The sequence below is a fragment of the Macrobrachium nipponense genome, chromosome 4, assembly GCF_015104395.2.
Source record: "Macrobrachium nipponense isolate FS-2020 chromosome 4, ASM1510439v2, whole genome shotgun sequence".
NCBI classification, from domain to species: Eukaryota; Metazoa; Arthropoda; class Malacostraca; order Decapoda; family Palaemonidae; genus Macrobrachium; species Macrobrachium nipponense.
The window spans coordinates 22,813,647-22,837,455 of NC_061100.1; the positions used below are offsets into that span (position 1 = coordinate 22,813,647).

A 23,809-nucleotide genomic window follows, 5' to 3' on the forward strand; every position below is an offset into this window, starting at 1 on the left:
ATTACTGAGGCGGACGTTTCCATACGGAACTTCTTTTTCTGAACAAAGTGGTTCAGAGCGCTTACGTCTAGTACTGGTCTCCACCCCCCCCCCCGTGCCTTTGGTACTAGAAAAAGGCGATTTGTAAAATCCCGGGAGTGTGGATCCTGCACAAGTTCGATGGCCTCCTTTTCCCACATTTGCTCTACCATTTGAAGGAGAGTCTTTCTCATCACAGGGTCTCTGTACCTCGCTGACAGTTCCCGAGGCGTAGAGGTTAGGGGAGGACTGTCCTCGAAGGGGATTACGTACCTTTCCTTAGGACTGAAACTGACCAAGGGTCGGCTCCCCTTTTTGCCCAGGCTCCTGCAAAGTTCAGGAGTCTGGCGCCTACTGGTGCTTGGAGGATCATCAAGTCATTTTGCCTTCTTGAATGGTCTGAAGGAAGACCTTCCTCTCTTATCAGAGCTCTTCTTTCTGGAAGGGGGACGAGCCGCTGCACCTCCACGAAAGGGCTGCTGAGGAGGACGAGAGTCCTTTTTATTCGTGGACACTACAGGACGACTCTTCTTAGATGTTTGGACAAGTAGGTCTTGTGTCGCCTTCTCAGTTAGCGAGCGAGATATATCTTTCACTAACTGAGAAGGAAACAGATGATCTGACAGAGGGGCGAACAATAACGCTGTCCTCTGGCTCGGAGAAACAGCTTTGGATAAAAGAGATCCATAAACTGATCTCTTCTTCAGAAGACCAGCACCAAATAGGGAAGCAACTTCTCCCGAACCGTCTTGTACTGCCTTGTCCATGCAAGACAGGACGCTATGGAGAATTTCTGGGTTCTTAAGAAAATCCGGGTCTTTAGACTTATTAGCCAGAACTGGTCCCGAGAACCAATCCAGAAAATTGAACACTTCTAAAGTGATGAAAAGTCCCTTAAGAAAGTGGTTCAATTCTGAAATGCTCCACGTAGATCTGACCGAGACTAAAGAGTGACGTCTGGAGGCATCCACTAGATTGGCAAAGTCCGCGTCTGCCAATGCAGGAAGAGAAAAAAAAAAGACCCATAGTCTCTCCTGTCCCGTACCAAATACCTCTCTTTCCATGGAGTTTGGAAGGAGGCATGCAGAATACTGTCTTTCCCAACTCTTTCTTAGTGCCCATCCAAGAATCCAAAGATTGGAGGGCCTTTTTCATTGAAATCGCAAGTTTCATTTTCAGGAAGGCCGAGGATTTCACAGTAGCCGTACTCGAAAAGAGAGAACGAGGAGGAGGAGCGGCTGGACTACGAGAGTCTCCAAACTCTTGTAGTAACAAGGAGGCTAAGGTCTTGAGTTTGAGAGTCCCTCATTTGTAGGAAGCTCGTCATCAGACAACTCGTCCAAACCCCGATCCGAAGAAGGAGAAAGCTCTCGCTTGGAGGAAAAGTCTTTCCAAGACCTCCTACGATCTGAAGGAGAGGAGCTTCTGTTTGGAGAAGAGTCATCAATTCCAGATACGAGTCTATTCGGATCTTGCCTCATGGAAGAACTCGACTCCTGCCTCCTGGCTCTTGACTCTTGGACTCCTGACTCCTGCCTCCTGCCCCTTCCTGACTCCTGCCTTCTTGACTCCTGACTCCTGCCTCCTGCCATCCTGCCTCCTGACCTCCTTGACCTCTTGGACTCCTGGCTTACGTTGCCTCCTTCGGCTCCTGCCTCTTGCCTGGGTGACTCCTCACTCCTGGCTCTTGGCTCCTGCCTGCTGGGAGACTCTTCGCTCCTGGCTCGTGGCTCCTGCCTCCTGGGTGACTCCTCACTCCTGGCTGGTGCCAGACGCCTGATCGGCTCCTCGCAAATTATAAGAGTCTTGCGTTTAGACAATTCCTTACGTAAGGTTGACTCCACGTTCTTGCTAGGAGCCTCACCTCGAGTAGGAGCATCGATCCTGGCAGCAGGTACCTCAACACATCTGGAGGACCTTTTGATAGGAAGGGAAGTGTCTTTCCTTCTAGGAGGCTCCTTTGAAAGCACTCCTACCAAAGACGATATCTGTTCCTGCATGGAAACCAGAAACCTTTTAGTAACCTCCTCTTTATCCTCTTCAGGAGGAGGAGAAGGAGGAGGGGAGGAGTCCATGGGCTCCACCTCCTGACTCCTTCTAACTATGGGTGACAAAATGGCTCTTTTTGCCCTCTTAACCTCCAAAGGAGACTCCTCAGGGAAGTGTTCCGGGCTCGAGTCAATAGTCGGAGCCTTCCAACTCCTCTTCAGTGGTCGCGAGCGATCCGAATCCCTCCAATCACGTCTAGGAGACGAAGATCCTGACGAAGAAAAACAATCACGCAGGACGCTTTTACAATAGCGATCCCTGGCAGTCTGGGGTGTCACCGAAACTGCCGAAGGGACACCTGATCGGTGGGGATTCTCCACAACCTCCTTTCGGTTTTTGACATTCCTTCTCCTCTGGGCATGTGAGCTTGGAAGAGGTCTAGACCTAGGAGTGTTGCGGAGCCGACCAGATGCCCCCTCCACTACACTGGGGACACTCACATCACTGTCCACTGTAACATCACTAGCCTTACCTTGCAGTGCAGCCATTTTGTTTTCCATTATCTTGAAGGCTGCTTTTAGATCCGCAAATTCTTTCGCTGAATCTACAGGTTCTGCAATAGGAGAAGGGGCTGAAAAGGAAGGAGAAGTAGCAATACTTACCCTTGGGGAAGATCCCAAGCTAGGAATTAGTTCATTCGATCTCGAACTACTTAAACTTCTAGAAGAAGCTTTCCTCACTCTTTCTCTTTCTAACTTTTTCAAATAATTAGTTAGATTCTTCCAATCACTCTCACTCAAATTCTCACATTCCTTAAAAGTATTAGTGAAAGAACATTCATACTCCCTGCAACCCTTGCATACGGTGTGAGGGTCTACCGAAGCTTTCGGCAACCTCACCTTACAGCCTACATTCACACGTCTCACAACCATTCCAGCGTCAGACATTTTAAAGAAAAATCCAAATCAAGTCCACAAAACAGTCCACAAAAGCGTATGCCAATCCAACAATCCAGATACGTCACCAAAAGTCGGTCAAGAAGATCAATTGCCGGTGAAAAAAGAAAAACCAATTGAGAGGAACCAACAACAATGTTGACGGTCCGGGCGACAGAAGAATTCTGATTAGAAAACGGGAATGGTTCCTAGTCCTGCCACCCAGGGCAGGGCGGTAGATCACCTGACCTACCGGTAGCGTGTGCCGCAAAATTTGAAATTCTGTCAGGGACGACGGAGTCTATAGCTAAGTATATATCTGGCAGGGAAGTTGAATGTATAAAAATGATATTGTTATGATACAATAAAGTTTCATACATACTTACCTGGCAGATATATACATAGCTAAGACTCCGTCGTCCCCGACAGAAATTCAAATTTCGCGGCACACGCTGCAGGTAGGTCAGGTGATCTACCGTCCTGCCCTGGGTGGCAGGATTAGGAACCATTCCTGTTTTCTATCATATTTTTTCTCTTCCACCTGTCTCCTTGCGGGGAGGCTGGGTGGGCCCTAATCGTATATATCTGCCAGGTAAGTATGTATGAAACTTTATTGTATCATAACAATATCATTTTCATACAATCAACTTACCTGTCAGATATATACATAGCTGATTGGCACCCTTCGGTGGAGGGTAAGAGACAGCTACTATATGGAATAGACAGGTAAACAACATATGTTGTAGGTATAAATAAAACCTTGGTTCCTACCTGATAGGTGGTAGACTTCTGGGTGTTTGCCCAGTAATTCTGCATCACCTCAAGAAACTTTAGCGAGATATGTGATCTATGGCCAAGAGTTCTTGTGGGTCTGCCGAAGGGGTCTTATCCACTTACTCGGCAGAGCCTGAAAGGACTTTGTCAATGGGTGCTGATCCACTTATATGACAATACACCTTATGAAGGAGCGCAACACCGATCCCGATCACCTGATCCTAACACGAGGGTTCGCGCTCAAATTGGAAAGAGTTATCCCCACACTCCTTTCAAAAACCCCAATAATTTCACTAAGTTAAAAAACTTTAACTCAAAGTTAAGGATCAGTGTCGGCTCCTTATCCCAGTAACGTATCCGCAGAAACGTATAAACCAAAAGAGAAGGATCTCTCGTAGGTTAACTTGACATCCTTTGTGTAATGAGAAGTCAACACAGAGTTGCCTCTACCGTACAACACAGCTAAATATGTCTTATATGACATATTGTTATGTTAAACGAACAAGAAATTTGCAAAAGCGCGCACTTCCTGCGCTTTTAATTCTCAGCTGTTTGAAGGAATCAAGTCACTAATGAAGTGCTTAGGAGATCTCCATGTTTCAAAGAAGACCAGGGCTTTCTTGAAATGGATCTCACCCGACTGAAGCCTGAAGCCTGAAGCCTGGCAGGAACCTCGCGCCTGGCTGGTGCTTCGCTCTTGGTTGGCGCCTAGCGCTTGTCTGGTACCTTTCGCTTGACTGGCGCCTCGCATCTGGATGACGCTTCGCGTCTTAGCTGGAGATTCGCGCCTAGAGCCTGGCTTGCGCCTGGCTGGCTGCTCGCGCCTGGCTGGCGCCTCGCGCCTGGCTGGCGCCTCGCGCCTGGCTGGCGCTTTGTGCCTGCCTGGCGCCTCGCGCCTGCCTGGAGCTTCGCGCCTGGCTGGTGCCTTGCGCCTGGCTGGCGTCTAGCTCCTGGTTGGAGTGGCACCTTGCGCCTGCCTGGAGCTTCGCGGCTGGCTGGCACCTCGCGCCTGGCTGGCGTCTCGCGCCAGGTTGGCGCTTTGTGCCTGCTGGCGCCTCGCGCCTGGCTGGCGTCTCGCGCCAGGTTGGTGCTTTGTGCCTGCCTGGCGCCTTGCGCCTGCCGGAGCTTCGCGCCTGGCTGGTCTCGCTCTTGCCCAGGTTGGAGTGGCGCCTTGCGCCTGCCTGGAGCTTCGCCGCTGGCTGGCACCTCGCGCCTGCCTGGCGCCTCGCGCCTGCCTGGCGCCTCGCGCCTGGGTGGCTCCTCCCCACTTGCCGGAGCTTCGAGCTTGGTAGAGTCTCGAGGATGTCTGGCAATGTCCACATCGGACACTCTTATCTGTCCTATATGTTCGCATCTAGCGCATCTGTGTCAGGTTGTAGGCCTGGTCTTTCTCCTCATCAGACAATGACAGTGTTCTTGGGGCTGTCTGCAGGTTTGCTTCTTCCTTACTGACTGTGTCAGAAGGTCTTGAGTCGCCTTCTCAGTTAATGAACGAGAAATGTCCTTCACTACTGAGAAGGGAACAAAAAGTCAGACAAAGGCGAGTACAGAAGCGCTGCCCTCTGAGCGTGGGAGACCGCTTTGGTTAAAAAGACACTATATACTGTCCTCTTTTTAAGAAGACCTGCTCCAAACAAAGAGGAGATCTCAACCGAGCCATCCTGAACCACTTTGTCTATACAAGACAAAATACACAGAAGGACTTCTGGTTCGAGTCCTTCAGAATCATGGGCTTTCTTGGACATCACCCCAAGGGACCAATCTAAGAAGTTGAAAACTTCCAATACATGAAAGAGTCCCTTGAGGAGATGGTCCAGTTCTGAAATGCCCCAAGTTATACGGGCAGAGTTCAAACCTTGTCTACGTGAAGCGTCAACTAAGGTCGAAAAGTCCGCTTCTGACGTAGACGGAAGAGAAATACCCCTATTCTCTCCCGTCTGATATCAAATGCCTCTTTTACCAGCTAGTCTCGCTGGAGGCATGCAGAAGACCGTTCTAACTAACACCTTCTTCAACTTCATCCAGAGTCTAAAGACTGAAGAGCCCTCTTCATCGAAATGGCGGGCTCATTCTAAGAAAAACAAAAAAACGAAGATTCTTCGTCTTTGCACTCGAGAAAAGAGAGCGCGCCGGAGAAGGAGGAGAGGCAGGAGTCAAGTCGTCTCCATACTCCTCTAGAAGCAAGGCTGTCAAAACATTATAGTTTCGACAGTCCTTCTCTTCCTTGAAACTCCTCCTCCGAGTTTACTTCTAACTCGGGGTCTAGATGATTCTCCGTTGCTAATTCAGTACGTCTTTCCTCTGGAGGAGACAAACTCCTAAAAGGAGAGGGGCTAAGGGAATGATATTCCTTCCTCTTCCCCGCTTTAATAGTCCTGGAAGGCGCCAACAGCCCAGGCTTCTCTCCATAAATGGATGACGCTTCCCGCTTGGATGACGCTTCTAGTCAGCCAAGCGTCCTGGCTGACGCCTCCCGTTTGTGTGGCTGCTGACGTCTGGATGACGCCTCGCGCCTGGAAGACGCTTCGCTCTCAAAAGGCGTCCTAACTGGCGCCAAAATTTTGGTTGGAGCCTCGCGTCTAAAAGCAGCTTTAAATGACTATTCATGTCTTGACGACGTCTCACGTCTCTCTGGCGTTACGTGTCTTCCGTAAGATTCTCCCGATCTCGCTCTCGAAATACCGAAGCCCTCTGCGATATGTTTTGGAAGCTTCACGTCTGCATGACGCCTCTCGCTTCGCAGGGGAGAGAGGACGAGACTTCTTGATTGGAAGCGCAACGTCCTTCCTACGAGGCGCTAACACTCCCACCAAAGAGGCCAGTTGCTCTTGTACTGGCAAGATAATCTTCCTTGAAGCTTTTCCCACGTCATCTTCAATCGGGGGAGAAGTAGGAAAAGCAAGCAGTCTATAGGAAGCCTGTTCGTCTCTCACAACTCTTCCCAATAAATGTTAAACATGTTAACAGTTATTATCGTCGATCGAGAAGGATCTCTTTGTTAACGCGAATAGGAGCGAAAAAAAAAGAGATTCTCGATGCTCTATGCGATATGAGAGTGTCGTGGAAATGGCCTAAGTGATTAAATGAGTAACGAAATCAGGAACGAATCTTGCCGTTACCGAGTTGTGTCCCGAGAGTCTACTGGCCTCCTAGGTTAAATAACTCGCTAAAACGAGAAAATCTTGGATGGTGCTCTTGGCTCACTGCGCCAGGCTGGCGCTTCTGGCGCAAATTTTGCGCCAGGCTGGCGCTTCTGGAGCATTGCGCCAGGTTGGTACTTCTGGCGCGTTGCGCCAGACTGGCGCTTTCTTCTAATTCTTTTTATGTTATGTGCCAGAACAGCTGTGCCTTTATGGTACCCGACATCCTTTCACATGTTAATTCCGTTCTTAGTAGGAAAAAAACTTTATATACGTAGTATAGTCCATTCAGGGAAACAAGTTCTGTCCCAAAGAGAATGTTTCCCATCCGACTCATCCATCTTCTTCTGAGCAGGTACTCTAATAAGCTATGCTTTCGTAAGCCTGAGAGCATTACATAATATAATGTTCTGCTGCGATAGAATCCTTTAATAATGTTACCTACGGTAAACCGCATTAAAAGGTTGTACTATCTCTCTTATTGAAAGCTTCTTAGCCAAAAGGCATACAATATTTATTTATGTTAGCTTAATTATCCCCTCAATCCGAGGTTAAGACCGCGATTGTAGGGGAGAGATACGGAAAGTTATTCCCTCCCGCAGGAGAGAGAGAGATTCGCCCGACCGCTCATGACTGGACCCAACCTACATGGTACTGACAGTAACTGGCATAGGCGTACTGCGTTGGTCTCAGGCTCTCAGCGAAAGCAGTCCCCGCTTACTCTTCCAGAGTTGCCAGCTACTCCAATTATAAAGGAATTTAATAAAATTATTATCGAACTTCAGGAAGTTCTTATTAAAGCATATTTAAGCGAAACAAGACTTCGATAAATCTAGAAGCTAAGTAGGTGTAGTCTTAACAATCCCTTTAAGCGTAGTCCTTCCTAGGAAAGACGTAGAAGGATACTTGTAACTGAGTTGCACAGAAAAGAAGTAACTACGGTATGTGTTTATGAATTGACCGTATCGTATTCTCATACCGCAGAAAACTCTACTACCTTCTACTATCTTCGTTCTTTTCGTTAATAGAACGATAGAAAGAGTATATATATATATATCCTTAAGGAACGAAGTTAATCAAGGAACTCTTTAAATCTTCGTGATTTCTTCATAAATCGCGGAAGAGACAGAATTCCTGTTCATCACTAGGGTTTTACGGAAGGAAGTAGATATTTTCTATCCGCCATCATACCCAAACATCGATGAGATCTTATTAAGAAAAACTCCCAAAGCTCTTGCCTCCTCAAAACGAGGGAAGAGCATGGATGAAGGAGAGAGTCCGCATTGAGAGGAACTGCCTAACAAAGGAGTCTTCTGAATAATGAAAAGGGGCTTCTCTTAGTATCAGAATCCTTCTGACAAAAGCAACGGCCGCCTGTGCGACATCTTGCACATTTGCCAGGGGAAAGTTGTTCAAGTTAAAAATTCAAAGAGGAGTCTCGCGACTGACCTCTCTCTCTAATGAAGATTTTTGAAATCTTCTGACGCCTGGCGTCTGGATCCTTGCGCCTAGCGCCTAGCGTCTGGATAGTTCCGCGCGCCTGGAATGTTCCGCACGCTAGAAAGGAGACTCGCTCCTGGAACGTTCCGCTTGCGTGGAAGGTCCCGTGCGCCCTAAGTAGATCCGAGCGCCTCTAGTCTTGTTATACGAGCCTCTTGCCAGAAAACGTTCAATGGAAGCATCCTTCTGATTGCCATTCTACTATAAGGCTCCTTAGTTAAGCCGCCTGTTTTCTCTTTGAAGGCGCCTTGCGCCAAGAAAAAGTTCTGGAACGCGGCTCTCACTCAGTTGCTGGAACGCGGCTCGCGTTTATCTGTATGAACGAGGCTCGCGCTAGTCTGATGGAACGCGGCTCGCGCTAGTCTGTTGGAACGCGGCTCGCTGCTGGCTGTTGGAACGTGGCTCGCGCTAGCTTGCTGGCTGGCTCTCAGCCTCTCGCTCAGTGAGTCAGTGTTCTCTTATTCAGAGAACGAGCCAGATCGTCCGAACTTCTAACATGTACATTCTTCGTCTTTTCGGATGTAAGATGAAGAAACGGAAGAACAGACGCACTTTTTAAAGGCTGCCTTTGCAATGGCTATCCCTGGCAGTCTGGGACGTTTTACAGATCCCCGCCGAGGGAACGCCCGATCGGTGGGGATTCTCCATAACCTCCGTAAGGCTTTCGACTTTCCTTCTCCTCTGGGCTTGTGAGTTTGGAAGAGGTATAGGCCTGAGAGCGAGACAGAGCCGATCGAACGCCACCCTCTACTAATTAGGACGCCTTTCCAATGGCGAACTTGGCAGTCTGGGACGATCTACAGATCCTGCCGACGGACGCCTGATCGGTGGGGATTCTCCATAACCTCCGTAAGGCTTTCGACTTTCCTTCTCCTCTGGGTATGTGAACTTGGAAGAGGTCTAGGCCTGGGAGCGAAACAGAGCCGAACAGAACGCACCCTCCACTGCACTAACAGTAAAATCACTTCTTACCTTTCAATAGCTCGTATTTAGAGCTACCTTCCTTTGTCTTCAAATTGCAATATGAATTTGAAGATTCTGTGAAGTAAGAAGGAGATGAGGATACCACACTACTAGTAATGTTAATGCTCTAACTGCTCGTTAGTACGAGAGCTATATAAACTTCTAAAGGAAGCGTAACTATTCTTTCCTTACATCGTCAAGAAGGAAGTTAGCTCAATCAATTCTAACATTTACTACACGTTATTATGCATAAATATTATAATTTTCCTTCTTGCAAACTATGTGATTGTCTACCGAAAAGTTCGGTAGTTACACGTAAACAATTCTTCGAAATTTTCGAAGCCAAAGTTATCAAAACAAATTAATATGCGTATGCCGAACCAAAGATCCAGTACTTCCCTGCAAAAGATAGCCCAGAAGATCGATGGCGATGAAATCCAAAAATCAAGTCAGGAGGAACTGCAAACGTTGTTTACATTCCAAGCGACAGAAAAAATATGATAGAAAACAGGAATGGTTCCTAATCCTGCCACCCAGGGCAGGACGGTAGATCACCTGACCTACCTGCAGCGTGTGCCGCGAAATTTGAATTTCTGTCGGGGACGACGGAGTCTTAGCTATGTATATATCTGACAGGTAAGTTGATTGTATGAAATTGTATTTTTCCTAACTATACAAACCTGAGGTCCTTTAACAATAGGATGGTACTTGGCGTCAGCTGAACCGGTCGTAAGCTTCAAACAAGGTGGTTCGGTAGTTAACTACTTGTCCGGCAGTTGGTGGTCAGTCCGACTGCGAGGAAAGGATTCACTTTGCTTTAGGCCCAGGAAACGCAGAGTGAGGGGTGGCATGAGGTGGGACCATGTGTAAAGACCTCAGGTTTGTACGTATAGTTAGGAAAAATACAATTTTCGACAAATTGTTATTTGTTCCGATACGTATACAAACCCTAGGTCCTTTAACAATAGGAAGACTAACTTCTTGGTGGGTGGAATCTGAGTCTTATGAACAGACTGGTGTTCATCCTACCTTGGATCGCTCCCTGGTCGTAAGAGCAGAGGGAAGGATCCTAGCCTCTGCCCAACTGATCGGGGTGTGTACCGCAGGATCAGTGGTCAGACTTCTGGACCAAATTTATAAGAGGGAGGCAAGCGTACCTCTTATAAATAGCAAAAGGCAAGAACTAGTTCCTACTTCAAGAGCCAAAATGAAGTCATGGGTTTGTCTCTTGTTGGCTTCCACTTCCCCCCCTTGATGGGGAGTGGCGGATATATACTCCTATCCCTACTGAAAAGGATAGGATGGAGCTCAGTTGTGTAGCTTACCTGCATCGGCCTCCTGTTCAGCGTAGTGACGACCGCGGCCCTCTGCCCACAGGTAGAGGAGAAGAACGAAGGAGGAAGAGAAGCCAGTCACACTCTCTTTCACTCGTCCATTCATGCAGTCACACAAGGAAGCGATGCTGTTCTGCCTGCTCGGGTGCTGGGTAGACTACACAACTTGCTGAGCAGCCACCACAGGTCCCAAGGAAAAAGTATCCAATAACCTGTGGGCAATATCCCGAAGGTAGAATGAAGTGAAGGTGGTCTGGTTGGCCCACACCCCACTGCCTTCAGTAACTGCGCCACAGAGAAGTTCTTGCGAAACGCAAGGGTTGGACCAATACCTCTGACTTCGTGGGCTCTCGGACGAAGGGTACAGGTGTCGTCACTACTAGCTGTGTCGTACGCCCTCCTGATCACTAACACAGCCAGAACGAAAGAGTGTTCTTGGATACTTCTTTCTTGGTAACCCCGGTGCTAACGAAGAGGCGTCGACACTCAGGCCCGAGGTGCCGAGTTCTCTTCAGATAGCGCCGTAGCGCCCTCACAGGACAAAGCAGCATCTCATCCACATCATTGTCAGTGAATTCCTTCAGGGAGGGGATCGTGAAAGACTCGAACCGGTCGTCAGGGACCGATGGATTCTGAGTCTTCGCTACGAAGTTCGGGACAAAATCGAGCGTCACGGATCCCCATCCCCTGGAATGCTTGACGTCGAAGGAAAGACTATGGAGTTCCCCTACTCTCTTCGCCAATGCCAGGGCCAGCAGGAAGAGGGACTTGAGGGTCAGATCCCTGTCTGAAGACTCTCGGAGTGGCTCGAAGGGTCTGCGAGTCAAACTCCTAAGGACGAGAGTCACATCCTACCCCAGGGGCCTGAGTTCCCTGGGTGGGCAAGACCTCTCGAAGCTCTTCATCATGAGGGAGATCTCGAAAGAGGAGATGTCCACACCTCCCAGTTTAAGGACTAGGGCCAGGTCCACTCTGTATCCTTTATCTGCAGAGACGGAGAGGAGCTTCTCTCGGTGAAGGAAGATGAGGAAATCCGCTACCTGCTGAAGAGTGGCTCTGAGAGGAGAGACCCCGTCCACGACACCAACCACAGAAGACGGACCACTTCCCCTGGTATACAGCTGCAGAGGACTGTCTGAGGTATCCAGCCATCTCTGTTGCTGCGTTGTGAGGAAAGCCTCTCGCTCGGAAGAGATGGTGGATAACAGCCAGCCGTGAAGACACAGGGACTTGACGGACCGGTGGTACCGTTCTACATGTCGAAGCCAACAGGTCCAGGTACCAGCTGTTTGGGTGCCACCAGGATCATCCGAAGATTTGTGGTGATCAGCGCCCTGCTGATCGCTTTGCGAATCAGACAGAACAGGGGAAAGGCGTAAACAAAGAGGTTGTCCCATGGGTGTTGGAGAGCGTCCTCTGCAGCTGCCCATGGGTCCGGCACAACCGACAGAACAGGGGAAAGGCGTAAACAAAGAGGTTGTCCCATGGGTGTTGGAGAGCGTCCTCTGCAGCTGCCCATGGGTCCGGCACAACCGAGAAGAAAACCTGGAGTTTCTGTTGTGCTGGGTGGTGAACAGATCCACGACTGGTTGAAGAGCCTTTCTGCCATGTCTGGGTGAAGGGACAACTCAGTTCCTATCACCTGATCCCGACGGCTGAGCTTGTCGGCTACCACATTCCTTGCCTGGAATGTAGCGGGCTGACAGCTCTACTGAGTGTGCCACGGCCCACTCGTGCACCTGGTGCAGCGGAAGGGAACTCTTGGAGAGCGAGGAACGCTGCCTTGAGCTCCAGGATGTTGATGTGAAGGTGCTTGTCGTGATGATCCCACACACCTGCAGCTAGCAACTCCTCCAGGTGTGCGCCCCATCCCTCGGTCGATGCGTCTGAGAAGAGCAGCATCTCCGGGGGGGGAGTGCAAAGAGGCACTCCTCTTACGAGGTTCCCATCGTCCAGCCACCAGGCTCCTCCGTGAGGGACACGGGGAAGAAAGGAGGGTCCCTTGCCTGTGACCAACACTCCTTTAGTCTCCACTGAAGGGACCACAGGTGAAGATGCCCGTGAGGGACTAGCTTCTCGAGAGATGACAGGTGGCCGATCACGACTTGCCACTGCTGAGCTGGTTGCTCCTGAAGGGACAGGAACTGTTCTGCTGCCTCCCTGAACCTGCTGATCCGCGAATCTGCAGGGAAGACTCGCCCTGCTACCGTGTCGATCAGCATGCCCAGTATTTCATCCTCTGCTTGGGTTCGAGATCTGACTTCTCGTAATTCACTACGATCCCCAGATCGTGGCAGAATTTGAGGAGTCGATCCCTGTCATTCAGCAACTGCGAGCGGGAGCTCACCAGGACTAACCAATCGCCGAGATACCTCAGCAGACGTATCCCTACCGAGTGGGGCGGATGAGAGACCGAAACAAAGTGCCCTGAATTGGTACACCGTCCCGTTGAAGATGAAGCGGAGGTACTTCCTGGAGGATTGATGGATGGGTATCTGAAAATACACGTCCTTCAGATCCACAGAAAGCATGAAGTCTTTCTCCCTGAGGGAATCGAGCACTGATTGTGCTGTTTCCATCATGAACCAAGTCCAGCAAACGAACCGGCTCAAGGGAGAGAGATCTATCACCGGGCGCCAGCCCCCGAGGACTTCTCCACCAGGCAAAGTCGACTGTAGAAGCCCGGCGACTGATCCCATACGATCTCCACAGCACGTTAGCTCAGCATGGCTTCTACTTCCTGCAGAAGCGCTACGTCCTTGGTCGAATCAGAAACGTACGTTTGCAGTTGGACCGGGTTGGAGGACGTTTACTATCCATCTCTGCTCCGAAGCACTGCCATGTCGCCCAATGGCTCGCCACGCATCCCCCCCACTTCCGGCAGCAGGTGAGGGGGAACGCCGTCCCTAGCGTTTCCTGCCTTTCTCCGACTTCTTCTTCCCAAATCCTCCTCGAGAGAAGGACTGGGAGGAGGGCTGGTTACGGTCGCTCCTTACCGAAGAAGTCGAAGGCAGAGTCTTTCCTCTCGGCTTCGACGAGGCAATCGTCTTAGCCGCAGAGGAAGCGCTAGCTAAACTCTTGGGCTTAGCCGCAGTCGTCCGAGGTTGCCCAGCCACCTTCGAGACTGCCTGGTGGACCAGACGGTCACTATCAATAGTGCGCCGTTGTTCCACCACAGCGTCCACCATCTCTCTGGGGAAGAGAGAGGAGGAACTCCGCACTGGTCCGTTGCGAAGACCCAGGGCTGCCTCTCACCCAGCCGCCTTGGTCTCTCGGGTGAGGACAGCGTCTCTACACCGGAGAACCAGGTTGGCCCACAGGTTAGCCGTCTACCTCTAGACTGGCACAGCCTCACAAAAGCCGGGTCCCCTTCAGGAGAAATGTTCCCTAAGGAGGCCGCGGCCTTCGACACTGTGAGGGACCACAGGTCGATCCATGAGACTGCTTGGGATGCTGCCATGGCGGTAGATTCCAAGGCGAGTGCCTCTTGCTGCGAGAACCAGAGGTTCTACAACAGGAGCTGCTGCAGAGACACCCCCGGAGTTAGCCTAGCTAGCTCTGGGTTAACCTGTTGGGCGGCAAAGGGTCTTCCGAAGGCACGTAGAATTGCCTCTATCACAGTAGAGGTGGGGGAAGGAGCTTGGAAGACCTACCGGACTGAAGCGAACCTTCCTGTCCGGAGACAAGAGCGTCCACCTGGCTCAGTAAACTGTCAGCCAAGGCCGATTGTGGCAGACCCACCGTCGTCCTGGGTTCCTTCTTAGGTCCCCAGAACGCCTCCAAGCCTGATGTAGGCTCGGAAGGTGGGAGCGGAGATCCTTCCCCGAGGTTGTTGTGCTGACGAATCAGCGCAATAACCTCAGCGAACGACCTCTGGATCTCAGGAGTGACTGCATCCTGTGGGGTCGGACCGTCAAGCGCCTCCAGCGAGAACGCCTCCCGAGATCCTCCTCCTTCCACAGGAGGAACCGCATGGTCTCCTCCTGCCACCTGCGCGTACGATCTGGTCGGGCCTAGGACCGTGCCAGGTTCGTAGGGCGTCGTGGCGGGATCGCGAGGGGCGTGCCTGATCGCCACGTTCTTCCCGGTATTGCCCGAGGAAGGTGAAGGGATCGGAGAGGGAGACCTGACGCTCCCACCAGCAGAACCGGTGTGGTGAGGGGGCTGCAGGCAACCGCCAACCTACGGTGGTGATCGAGCTGCAGGCCTGGTCGAGAGGCTGGACCAAGAATAGCGTCAGAAGAGCTGCTGCTGGTCCCCCTCTCCGCCTGGTCCCAGTAGGAGCGGCGGTCAGGGGACCTGCAGAGTCCACTGTCGCGGTGGTAGCGAGGCCTGTCCTCACGGCGCGCCACGCCACTTGGACCAGCCGAGGCTGGTTTAGGCGACCAAGGGGACCGCTTCCTAGCCTCAGCCTGCGGCTGGTCTGGGACCGTCGCGTCAGCCCTGGGTACCAACAGATCGCCGCGAGAGCGATCGCTGGTCTGGTGGGAGTCACCTGAGCGACCCCTGCCAGTCTTCCGCCCGGTGCCTGGATCCTGGCGCCGAGCGGACTCGGTTGCCTGGGTCTTGGCTGCACGGTCACCCGCAAGTGACCGTACACTCGGTACCTCCCGCGAGCGAGAGGCCGAGACGGTAACTGGCGCCGAGGCAGAACCTCTGGCGTCAGGTGAGGAGGTACCGGTGGTAGCCGGTGCTCCTCCGGTCCCAGTCTTCTTCTTCCTTGCGGAAGGAGAGACGGGCCCCGTTCCCGAAGGAACAGGAGGACCAGCGGAAGTCCCAGCCGTCCCACCGGAGTGGGACGGGCCCTTAGAAGTCTCAGGACGAGCCTTCTTAGGGGGGAGGAGGCAACCTTCTTCTTAGGCTGTGGGGCCTTAGAAGTCGAAGGGGAAGCGGCGGCAGACGACGACAACGAAGAAGACGATGAAGATGAAGACGACACCTTCCTCCTCTTCTTCTTCCTCGTCAGCTTCTTCAGGACCACCGTCAGGTCTTCCATCCAGGACGGAGCCGGGGGCGTTGCCAAAGCAACAGGGCCCGACTGCACCTGTCCGGAAGGACCTGAGGTGGGAGCAGCAACACCACGAGCAGGAACGACAGCAGCAGGAACTGGTACTGGGGCTGGAGTGGCATCGCAGTCAGGAACAGGAGACGGGGCAGGAACCAGCGGCATCCTCTGCACAGGAGGCAGGTCCAGAGGCGAGCTCTTACGACACCGGAAGTCAGGGGCTGGAGCAAGAGTGGCGAACCAAGGTGGCGGTGACACCGCGGACATCCTCACCCCCGGCAGCGGTGCCTGCACAGCAGCTGTCGGGGTCGCTGCGGCTACATGCTGGGTATAGACCAGGTGTGGCAGAGCTGCGTAGCCTGGCGTGGACACCGTCGTGGTAGTTGTGGTGGTCAGACCGTGGGTTACCGGCATGGCCCCTCTCGCCAGGTGACTCAGCAGCCCCTGAATCGTCGGTGTCCCTTGGACCCCAGCGAGTACCAGGCCAGTCCGAGATCGTCCCCCGTGGCAGCCAAACCTGAAGGAGGAAAATTCAGGTGAGTCAGTGGGGATCTCCCCTCTCCCGGGGGGGGGGGGGGGGGGGGGGGGGGGGTGGGGGGGTTTCCCAGCCCGAACAAATGGAAGATCCCAAATACAACTGGATGTCGAGGTACCTCGGCCCCCCTCCGTGCTCGACTGATCGAGAGAGGAGAAGGAGCAAGATACCTCAGGGAGCTGAGATGGGGGAAGGAAAGAAGAAAACGTGTCCATAACCAAGGAAGTAACTGGAGATCCTTCCGATGACTCCTTGGTCGGTTTACGCGGCTTCTTCCTCCCCCCATAGTGCTCCCACTGCTCCTCCGACCAAGACACACATATATCACATGTATCGGTGCGAGAGCATTCCCGCCCTCGACACCGAGTACAAAATTCATGAGGGTCAACTTCAAAAGAGGACCGAAAGGCCCCACACTTACGGCCCTCCACACCAGGGCACAATCTGCGGCTGATGGGGGGGCAAGGAGGTCTCTCTGGCTCTCGTGATTCCATTTCCATTACACAAATGAAGCACTGTATGAATATAAAAACACACACGTACTTACTGATATCCTTGCACTTGCACACAGTAAAAGGAAAAGCAAAAAAGTCTTCATGCTGTGAAGCAAACCAAGCATACAACAGAAGCGGGCAGAGAGGCGAGCAACACGTCCATCCACCAGCGCGGCCGAAAGCAAAGTGAATCCTCTCCTCGCAGTTGGACTGACCACCAACTGCCAGACAAGTAGTTAACTACCGAACCCCCTTGATTGAAGCTTATGACCGGTTCAGCTGCCGCTAAGTACCTTCCTATTGGTAAAGGACCGAGGGTTTGTATACGTATCGGAACAAAAGTAGTTTCTCATTTATCCTTTCCTCTCGAAGGGCTACCATTTAAACCTGTACAAATACAATACAAATGCTCTTGACTTTCCCACAGTAAGTCATTAAAGCAACTGTACATTAAATTTTTTAAAACAAGGAATCTGACAATATTTTCATTATATACTAAATGATTCACTAAAGGATAAACCACTGAAGGTCTACGCTATCTCTTCGGAACAAGGGGAACTATATGTTACTTATCTCTCAACATCAAAATAGGAAGTGAAGAACAAAAGATCAACATATAATGAGAGGATATCACAGTCCATGTACTCTCCATACAAAAGTAATACAGTATATATGTTTATATAGCCCAGTAAGATGAATAAACCTGTCTTACTCTAGCCCAGGCTCAAAGAAACAAGAAAACAGGGTAGAAAAGTTGACTACACGGTTGAGCTGGCTTAGATTTGTATGACCACCTCGTTTTTCAGTTTTTGATGTTTAAACATGGTCAACCAGTTTGCTTTACCTTTTCAACTTTCAAAATTAAATCAACTATCATAATGAGATCATTTCACTAAATCTGGTGTTATCAGAGACTCAAGATTTGGCCAGAATGAAAGCTACTGAGCAGACAAAAATGTTATCTACCTAAATATTCATACTTCTTCCCCAGACAGAACTTTCACAGACCAGTTTGTTTCTTTGTCTATTTTACCCATTGGAATGGTTTCTCTTTTCCCATACTGTATTGATGAAAATAATTTCACAATCCTTCACCATGGAATTAATTTCCTTTCAAGTTTTACACTTCATTTATTTTTTTAAAGTACGTATATTCTTGTTTTTAATTTTTTGTAAACATCCCTAAGAATAATACACATGACAATAGTGCATGCTCCTTTAAACAGGGTTAAACAACAAACATCATACTGTAAATCACTTACTGCACTACAAAGTAAGAAGTGGTATGGCAAGTACTCCAATTTATGGATGTGAGCTAGCTTTTTCAGACAATGTAACTCAATTCCTTGATTGTCATACATATAGACCCACTTCTTCTGTGCTACAGCCATCATGTGTTCTGTGTGAAGCCAGCATACATCATGAATTGACTCCATTACATTTATTTCAAAATGTAGCTTTTTCGTGATCCAGTCAAATGCTGCTAAGTGGCCTTTACGGCCACCTAATAACAAGTGTCGACCATTACGGGTGAAATGCATTCTAGAATGAAAAGAAAAATATAAAAACAAGTTATGGTTTAAACTATTCCTCAACAATTAATCAAGAATTGAATTATCATAAATTCCGACCAACTCCTCGAGCAATGTAACTGTAAGTATTTAAAAACTAAATCCTCTAGTAAATAAACATAAATATTGATGGTGCATATATTTACTGAGTTTTCATCCAGCAAAAATTACATAATCTACAATAATTATGTTCTCTATAAAAATGTGTCTTTAAAAACAAAAGTACCTTTCTAAGACAAACACAAAGCTTATAATTATCCCATATTTGTTGTCAATGGATAATTATTTGTTGTCAATGAGTCATCTGGATACTGCAATCCATCTGGGATAGAAAGAAAATTGCAGTCACCACTGCACATATATAAATGGGATCCTAGTCACTGATCACAATCAGTATTCATGCTACCTGAACCCAGAGCTGTGAGAATGACTGAGTTGGGAGGAGAAAACTCTCATTATAAGTATGTATTGGGTCTGTATGGTTCATGGTGGTAGGTTTCGGTTTCCTACCATTAACAGTTATGACTTGGATCATCCACGGACAGTCTCCTGTTTGTCAATTTTTTATCAGCTGTATTCTAACAGAGATCTCTCACTTTCATAATTGTTCCCTCATCCTCTTTTCCTGCCAAAAGCAACCAGACCTGGTGAACGTCAGCATCCAATATGCAGAAAAGGGGCCTCTTAGTTTCAGAGGGCCTTCATTCCTCACACTGTTGGACTATGGAACAGTCTTCCCCAAGGATGTTGTGCAATTGGAACCTCAAAAATTCAAGCAGAGATGCAACACAATAATAACCTAAAACAATTCTACTTCCATTTTAATCATTTATTTACATTTTTATCTATTTATTAATTTATTTTTATTTTCCCGATAACTGATTTCTTTCTGTATTTCCTATTACCTTCTGTTAGTTTTTTCAAATTGGCTCCATATTCTTTGGATGACTGAATTTCAAATCAATGGCCCCTATGGGCTTGTTCTATATGAATAGAGCTCATCTGAAAAATAATAATGATAATGAAAAAATTAACTTTACAAAATTACAAAAGTTTCTCAAGAGACCACTCATTATAATGAGACCAATTCACAATTCAGAAGGGAAGGATTGAGCTGCTGCAATCCTACAGTGGCTAATTAGGACCTATGGGATCTGCTGAAAGCACCTTTCAGTTGATATAAGAGGTTATATTTTTGTTTCAGCTTAAAAAAGGAGTGCTGCATGAGAAAGCCTCAAATGGAAAAATATTACTTTTGAGAATGAATGAAAGAATGAAGCACGGGGTATTACTTCAGCCATCTGGCAATTAACACTGTGGAGAGAAAAAAAAAAAAAAAAAAAAAAAAAAAAAAAAAAAAATGAGATCCAGAAAATTAATGGGATTAAGTACAAGGATCTCAATAAAGAATAACACTGTAGGGTTGTCTAGTCTGTGCATCTACTTTAGATAGTATGGGCACTTAACATCTGCTTTTACCAATGGCTTTTTTAACTAGATTTTTGTTCCTGATCTTTGTAGCTGCTAAGTCATCTCAGGGTTCATTGCCTTTTGCCAGGTGGTGATCAATACAAACAACATTCTCAAAGCTTAGACTTCACCATTGTTTTTGAATCATGACCTTCAACAGTCTTGAGTTCAAGCTACCTCAATAATTTTATGAGGTAATAACAATAAAGAGCACAAGTATCGGTAAAAACATGATTAACTGTATCAGTATACAGTAGTTTAACCAGACAAGGAGAAATTTTTGCAAATGTCCCTCTGAAATTAGTGAGAGAGAGAGAGAGAGAGAGAGAGAGAGAGAGAGAGAGAGAGAGAGAGAGAGAGAGAGAGAGAGAGAGAGAGAGAGAGAGAGAGAGAGAGATTTTAAAGAAGAGAAACAATTGTTTTTAAACAACCTCTTGGTAACTTAAGCCTTGTATTACCACAAAGATTTGAAGTAATAAGATCCTAAGTCTATAAAGCTTTTACACTGAAAATTATGTATGCCTTAAAAACTAGAATGCACAAAAAATGACTTTCTTAGTTAGTACCAACTTACTTATAAGGCCCAAAATCATTCAGAACGAGATCAAAGCCTTTTGCTGCTGTGGTAATATCAACAGAACTCCTAATGTCTCTCTGAGTGACATTTGCTGTGTATGATCCTTCTTCTGTCTCCATAGCACCCATTGATTCTGACAAATCAAAAAGAATATACATTAGTATTCCTATTACATTTAATGACTGACAGAGAAAGAGAAAATCAACACAATGTTTCTGAGTAGATACAACACAATGTTCTGAGTAGATACAAACAGATAATTTCCTAACAGAATAAAAAAATCTAAAGCATTCAAGCCAGTAATTTACCAGAACCTTTTGTGTGTCAAAGCTGTGGATATGGCAGGGTATGTACCATATTAAAAAACAAAACTGAGGTTCCAGAGGTGGTTACTGAGCTAGAGAAAGCCAAGGACGGTGAAAGGGGAGAGAAAATAGCAATACCCTAATCTACTCAAGTATTTATATCTTCTTCCAATGGTTAATTCTATGTGACAGTTAGAAACAAGGCCTCTACATAAGTTACAAGTGGGAAACTTATGAAATGATTACTTTGCTCTTAAAATTCCAGGTGCATTGCTACACAATACAAAAAGGACTAAACAGTCTTCTGCTTGGCACAGAGGCTAGGGCAAAGACCTCACTGACAGTAGCAACACCTCTAAACTATGACAAGGAAACGTTAGACACTTGATTACCTGTTAAAAGGATTTCAGCTCGAGCTGTTTCCTCTTCAGCTTCCTTTATTCTTGCTTCCCTCTTCATCAGTTTGGCTTTCATAACCCTGTGTTTTGGATTTCGAACATAATTGGTCTGTAAGGGACAAAAATAATTAGTTAATTTTTGCTATAAACTCCCTTAGGACACAAAAACAAACAGTATTATTAGAGCACAATGAACAATATCCAATGAAACACACCTCAACGCCTCCTCCTCTGCTGTATTTTTGCTGTAGCGATGGATCCAGCGGTTTGCGTCCTGGAAATCTTTGCGGCCGATTCCTGTGAAACTTGTGTGGCTTCCTTTTGGGGTCATACGCAAATTCTTTGATCTTGACTCCATCTTTTGTTTGAACCTTCGCAGCATGCCAATGACCTTTCTTCTTTTTCCACTTGAAATCCTTTCCCTGGAATTTTCCTGATGTATTGGAGTTCCACATGCTGGCTGGATCTTCCATTTCTGAACTTCTTAAAATAGAAACCTGAAAATAAAAACATTAATACTGTATTTCCAACAAAATTTAATTATATTTAAAAGCTTTTTTCCTGAAACAACCTATCACTTGATAACAGTCTAAATCTTTCATTATCAATGTAATGTTAACTTGTAATAAAAAGGGGTGGGGAGTCGGGTAATTTTGGAAAAGTGGATTCACTGGATACACGTATAAAAATGTTAATTTTTCTAAACTTACATTTGTTTCAAAGCAAATCCATTACTTGACAACAGCCTGGACTGCTATTTAGGTGAGGGCTCATAACAAGAAGAGGGTTTGTTAGTTGGGTCGCAGTTTGTACTTATCTTTCAATCAATCCATCTGGAGAAGTGCAAAAAAGCTGCTGCCTATAATACTGGTTAGAGAAGGCCAGCTTATGAAAATGGTGAGGATGATGAGGATAGGTCTGTCTCTCAAGCCTCTTGTTTATTTTTCACTAGGTTGTGATAGCTACATTTTGGATCATGAGTTTTGATCTGTGGATTTGTGTCAGTTCGTGTTTCAGTGACCAGTAATGGGTAACTAGGAGTTAGGCCCCTGTATCAAGTGTTTCTGTTCTTGTTCAGGATATGGGATCCAGTCTCAGTAAGCTGTGCACCTGTCCACAGTATGGGTGCATTGTGCTAATTTCTTAGAGTCTTAGTGATACCAAAACAAACAGCAAGCTAATCTGTATTTAGGGGTTAGGGGGTAAGACAGGTTATACTACCGAGCCATGGGCTATTCAAATTCGACCAGTAACTAGGTCACAGGTAAATTGGGTCTTCCAAGTACATTTTTTTTTCAATCAAAAGTACATTTTTTTATCAATCAATACTTCAGATCAACTAAGCATCAACAGTATCCATCATTTCAAAAACTTACAGCGATAACATGGCGTATCTACCTATGACTTGTGAACACTAAGTTTAACTTCAATTTCACTACTCGATGTGTGCATTTGTTTTACTGATAATAAGTTCATTAAATATTTGAAATGCTGTTAAGTGATTACAGTGAAAAATGATCATTTTACTAAGCTGCAAAAGTGCAGGTCTAGTTTACACAAAAGAACAAAAAGTCTCCACACACAGTTTAACCATTGAGTTTTGAATAAGATAATATATGAAAACTGACTTTTTGTACTTTTTGTATACATAGAGGAACATGGAAGAGGATGCAGGGAGGCAAAGCCCTACCTATAAGCAAGGGAACGACTCTCTTGTTGTGGTTAAGTTAAGGGAAAGGTTTTCATTTCTGGGCTGTTCTTTGTTTACTGGAAGCCACGAACCAATCCAAAAACTATATGGGTGCTGATACGCAACTCTATGTATGTCATATCATATTCAGTTGTTGTTCTAAATTGCTCATTGCACATTTCAACAGTTTCTGCGGTTTTCTTGTTTATTTTCTTAAAAATTGTTTATTTAAAAAAAAAAATTATTAGGTTTTGTGTCAAATCTGGGCAAAACACTTTATTACACCCTGCAGTCTGGAAACACTCCCCAAAAAATATGAAATAAACAAAAGGACTAATTCATTTGTTTTTCTATCGGGCTACAAACTGAGGGCCTAAATGGGAAGACAATATAAAACTAATATCGTAATACTTACCTGAACACCTGAATTAGCACTGGTCACTGACCAGCCTGCTAATTCAAGTGTTCAGGGAGTGTATTGCAATATGAAGTTATCACAATAAAAATGATATTGTAATACCTACCTAAACACCTGAATTAGCGGGCTAGTCAGTGACCAGGGCTAATTCAGTTGTTCAGGGAGTGTATTGCAATGATAAAATTTAGGCCAAAGGCAAGCACCAGGACCTATAACGTGTCAGTACTGGAACTATAATGTGTCAGTACTGAAAGGGAAATTGTGCTTGCATACACTAGTGTACCAAAAGTCATGGTCAAACTGGCTAAGCCTAGCTGACAGCCTTAGAAATGTAAAAACAGTACATGGTAAAATTTATTGTCCATCCACCTTATTATGCCATTAACTGTCATTATTACCAGTACAATTTTGTGTTTAACTTTAATCAGTTAAGTCTTACCAGGGTAGGATAGTACTATGCTCTCATGAAAATTATTCGAAAACAATTAATCGAAAACAATTATTTGAAAACTATTACTCAAAACACAGCTATTCGAACAGAAAATTGTTCGAAAGAAAATTACTGTAATAGGCAATTGTTCGAAGTGAAAGTTATTCTAATTGTTATTTGAAATGATGACAAACGTTATCGGGAAATTACCGGAAAATGACTCTTTTTAATTGTTGTTTGAAGTGATATTAAACGTTGTCGAA

The 23,809-nt window shown here is 47.1% G+C and overlaps 1 protein-coding gene across 3 annotated transcripts in view; it reads right to left on the bottom strand.

Moving 5' to 3' along the window:
* LOC135210783 (WD repeat-containing protein 46-like) overlaps positions 1–23,809 on the bottom strand; it is a 221,078-nt gene that overhangs the window by 26,297 nt on the left and 170,972 nt on the right. For all 3 annotated transcript variants that reach the window (XM_064243645.1, XM_064243644.1, XM_064243643.1), the window contains 4 exons: positions 21,224–21,505; positions 21,003–21,117; positions 20,303–20,438; positions 17,950–18,229 (listed from right to left, as the gene is read on the bottom strand). In XM_064243645.1, coding sequence (XP_064099715.1) covers positions 17,950–18,229; positions 20,303–20,438; positions 21,003–21,117; positions 21,224–21,481 — 789 coding nt within the window. In that variant the 5' untranslated portion in view covers positions 21,482–21,505. The remainder of the gene's footprint in view (positions 1–17,949; positions 18,230–20,302; positions 20,439–21,002; positions 21,118–21,223; positions 21,506–23,809) is intronic.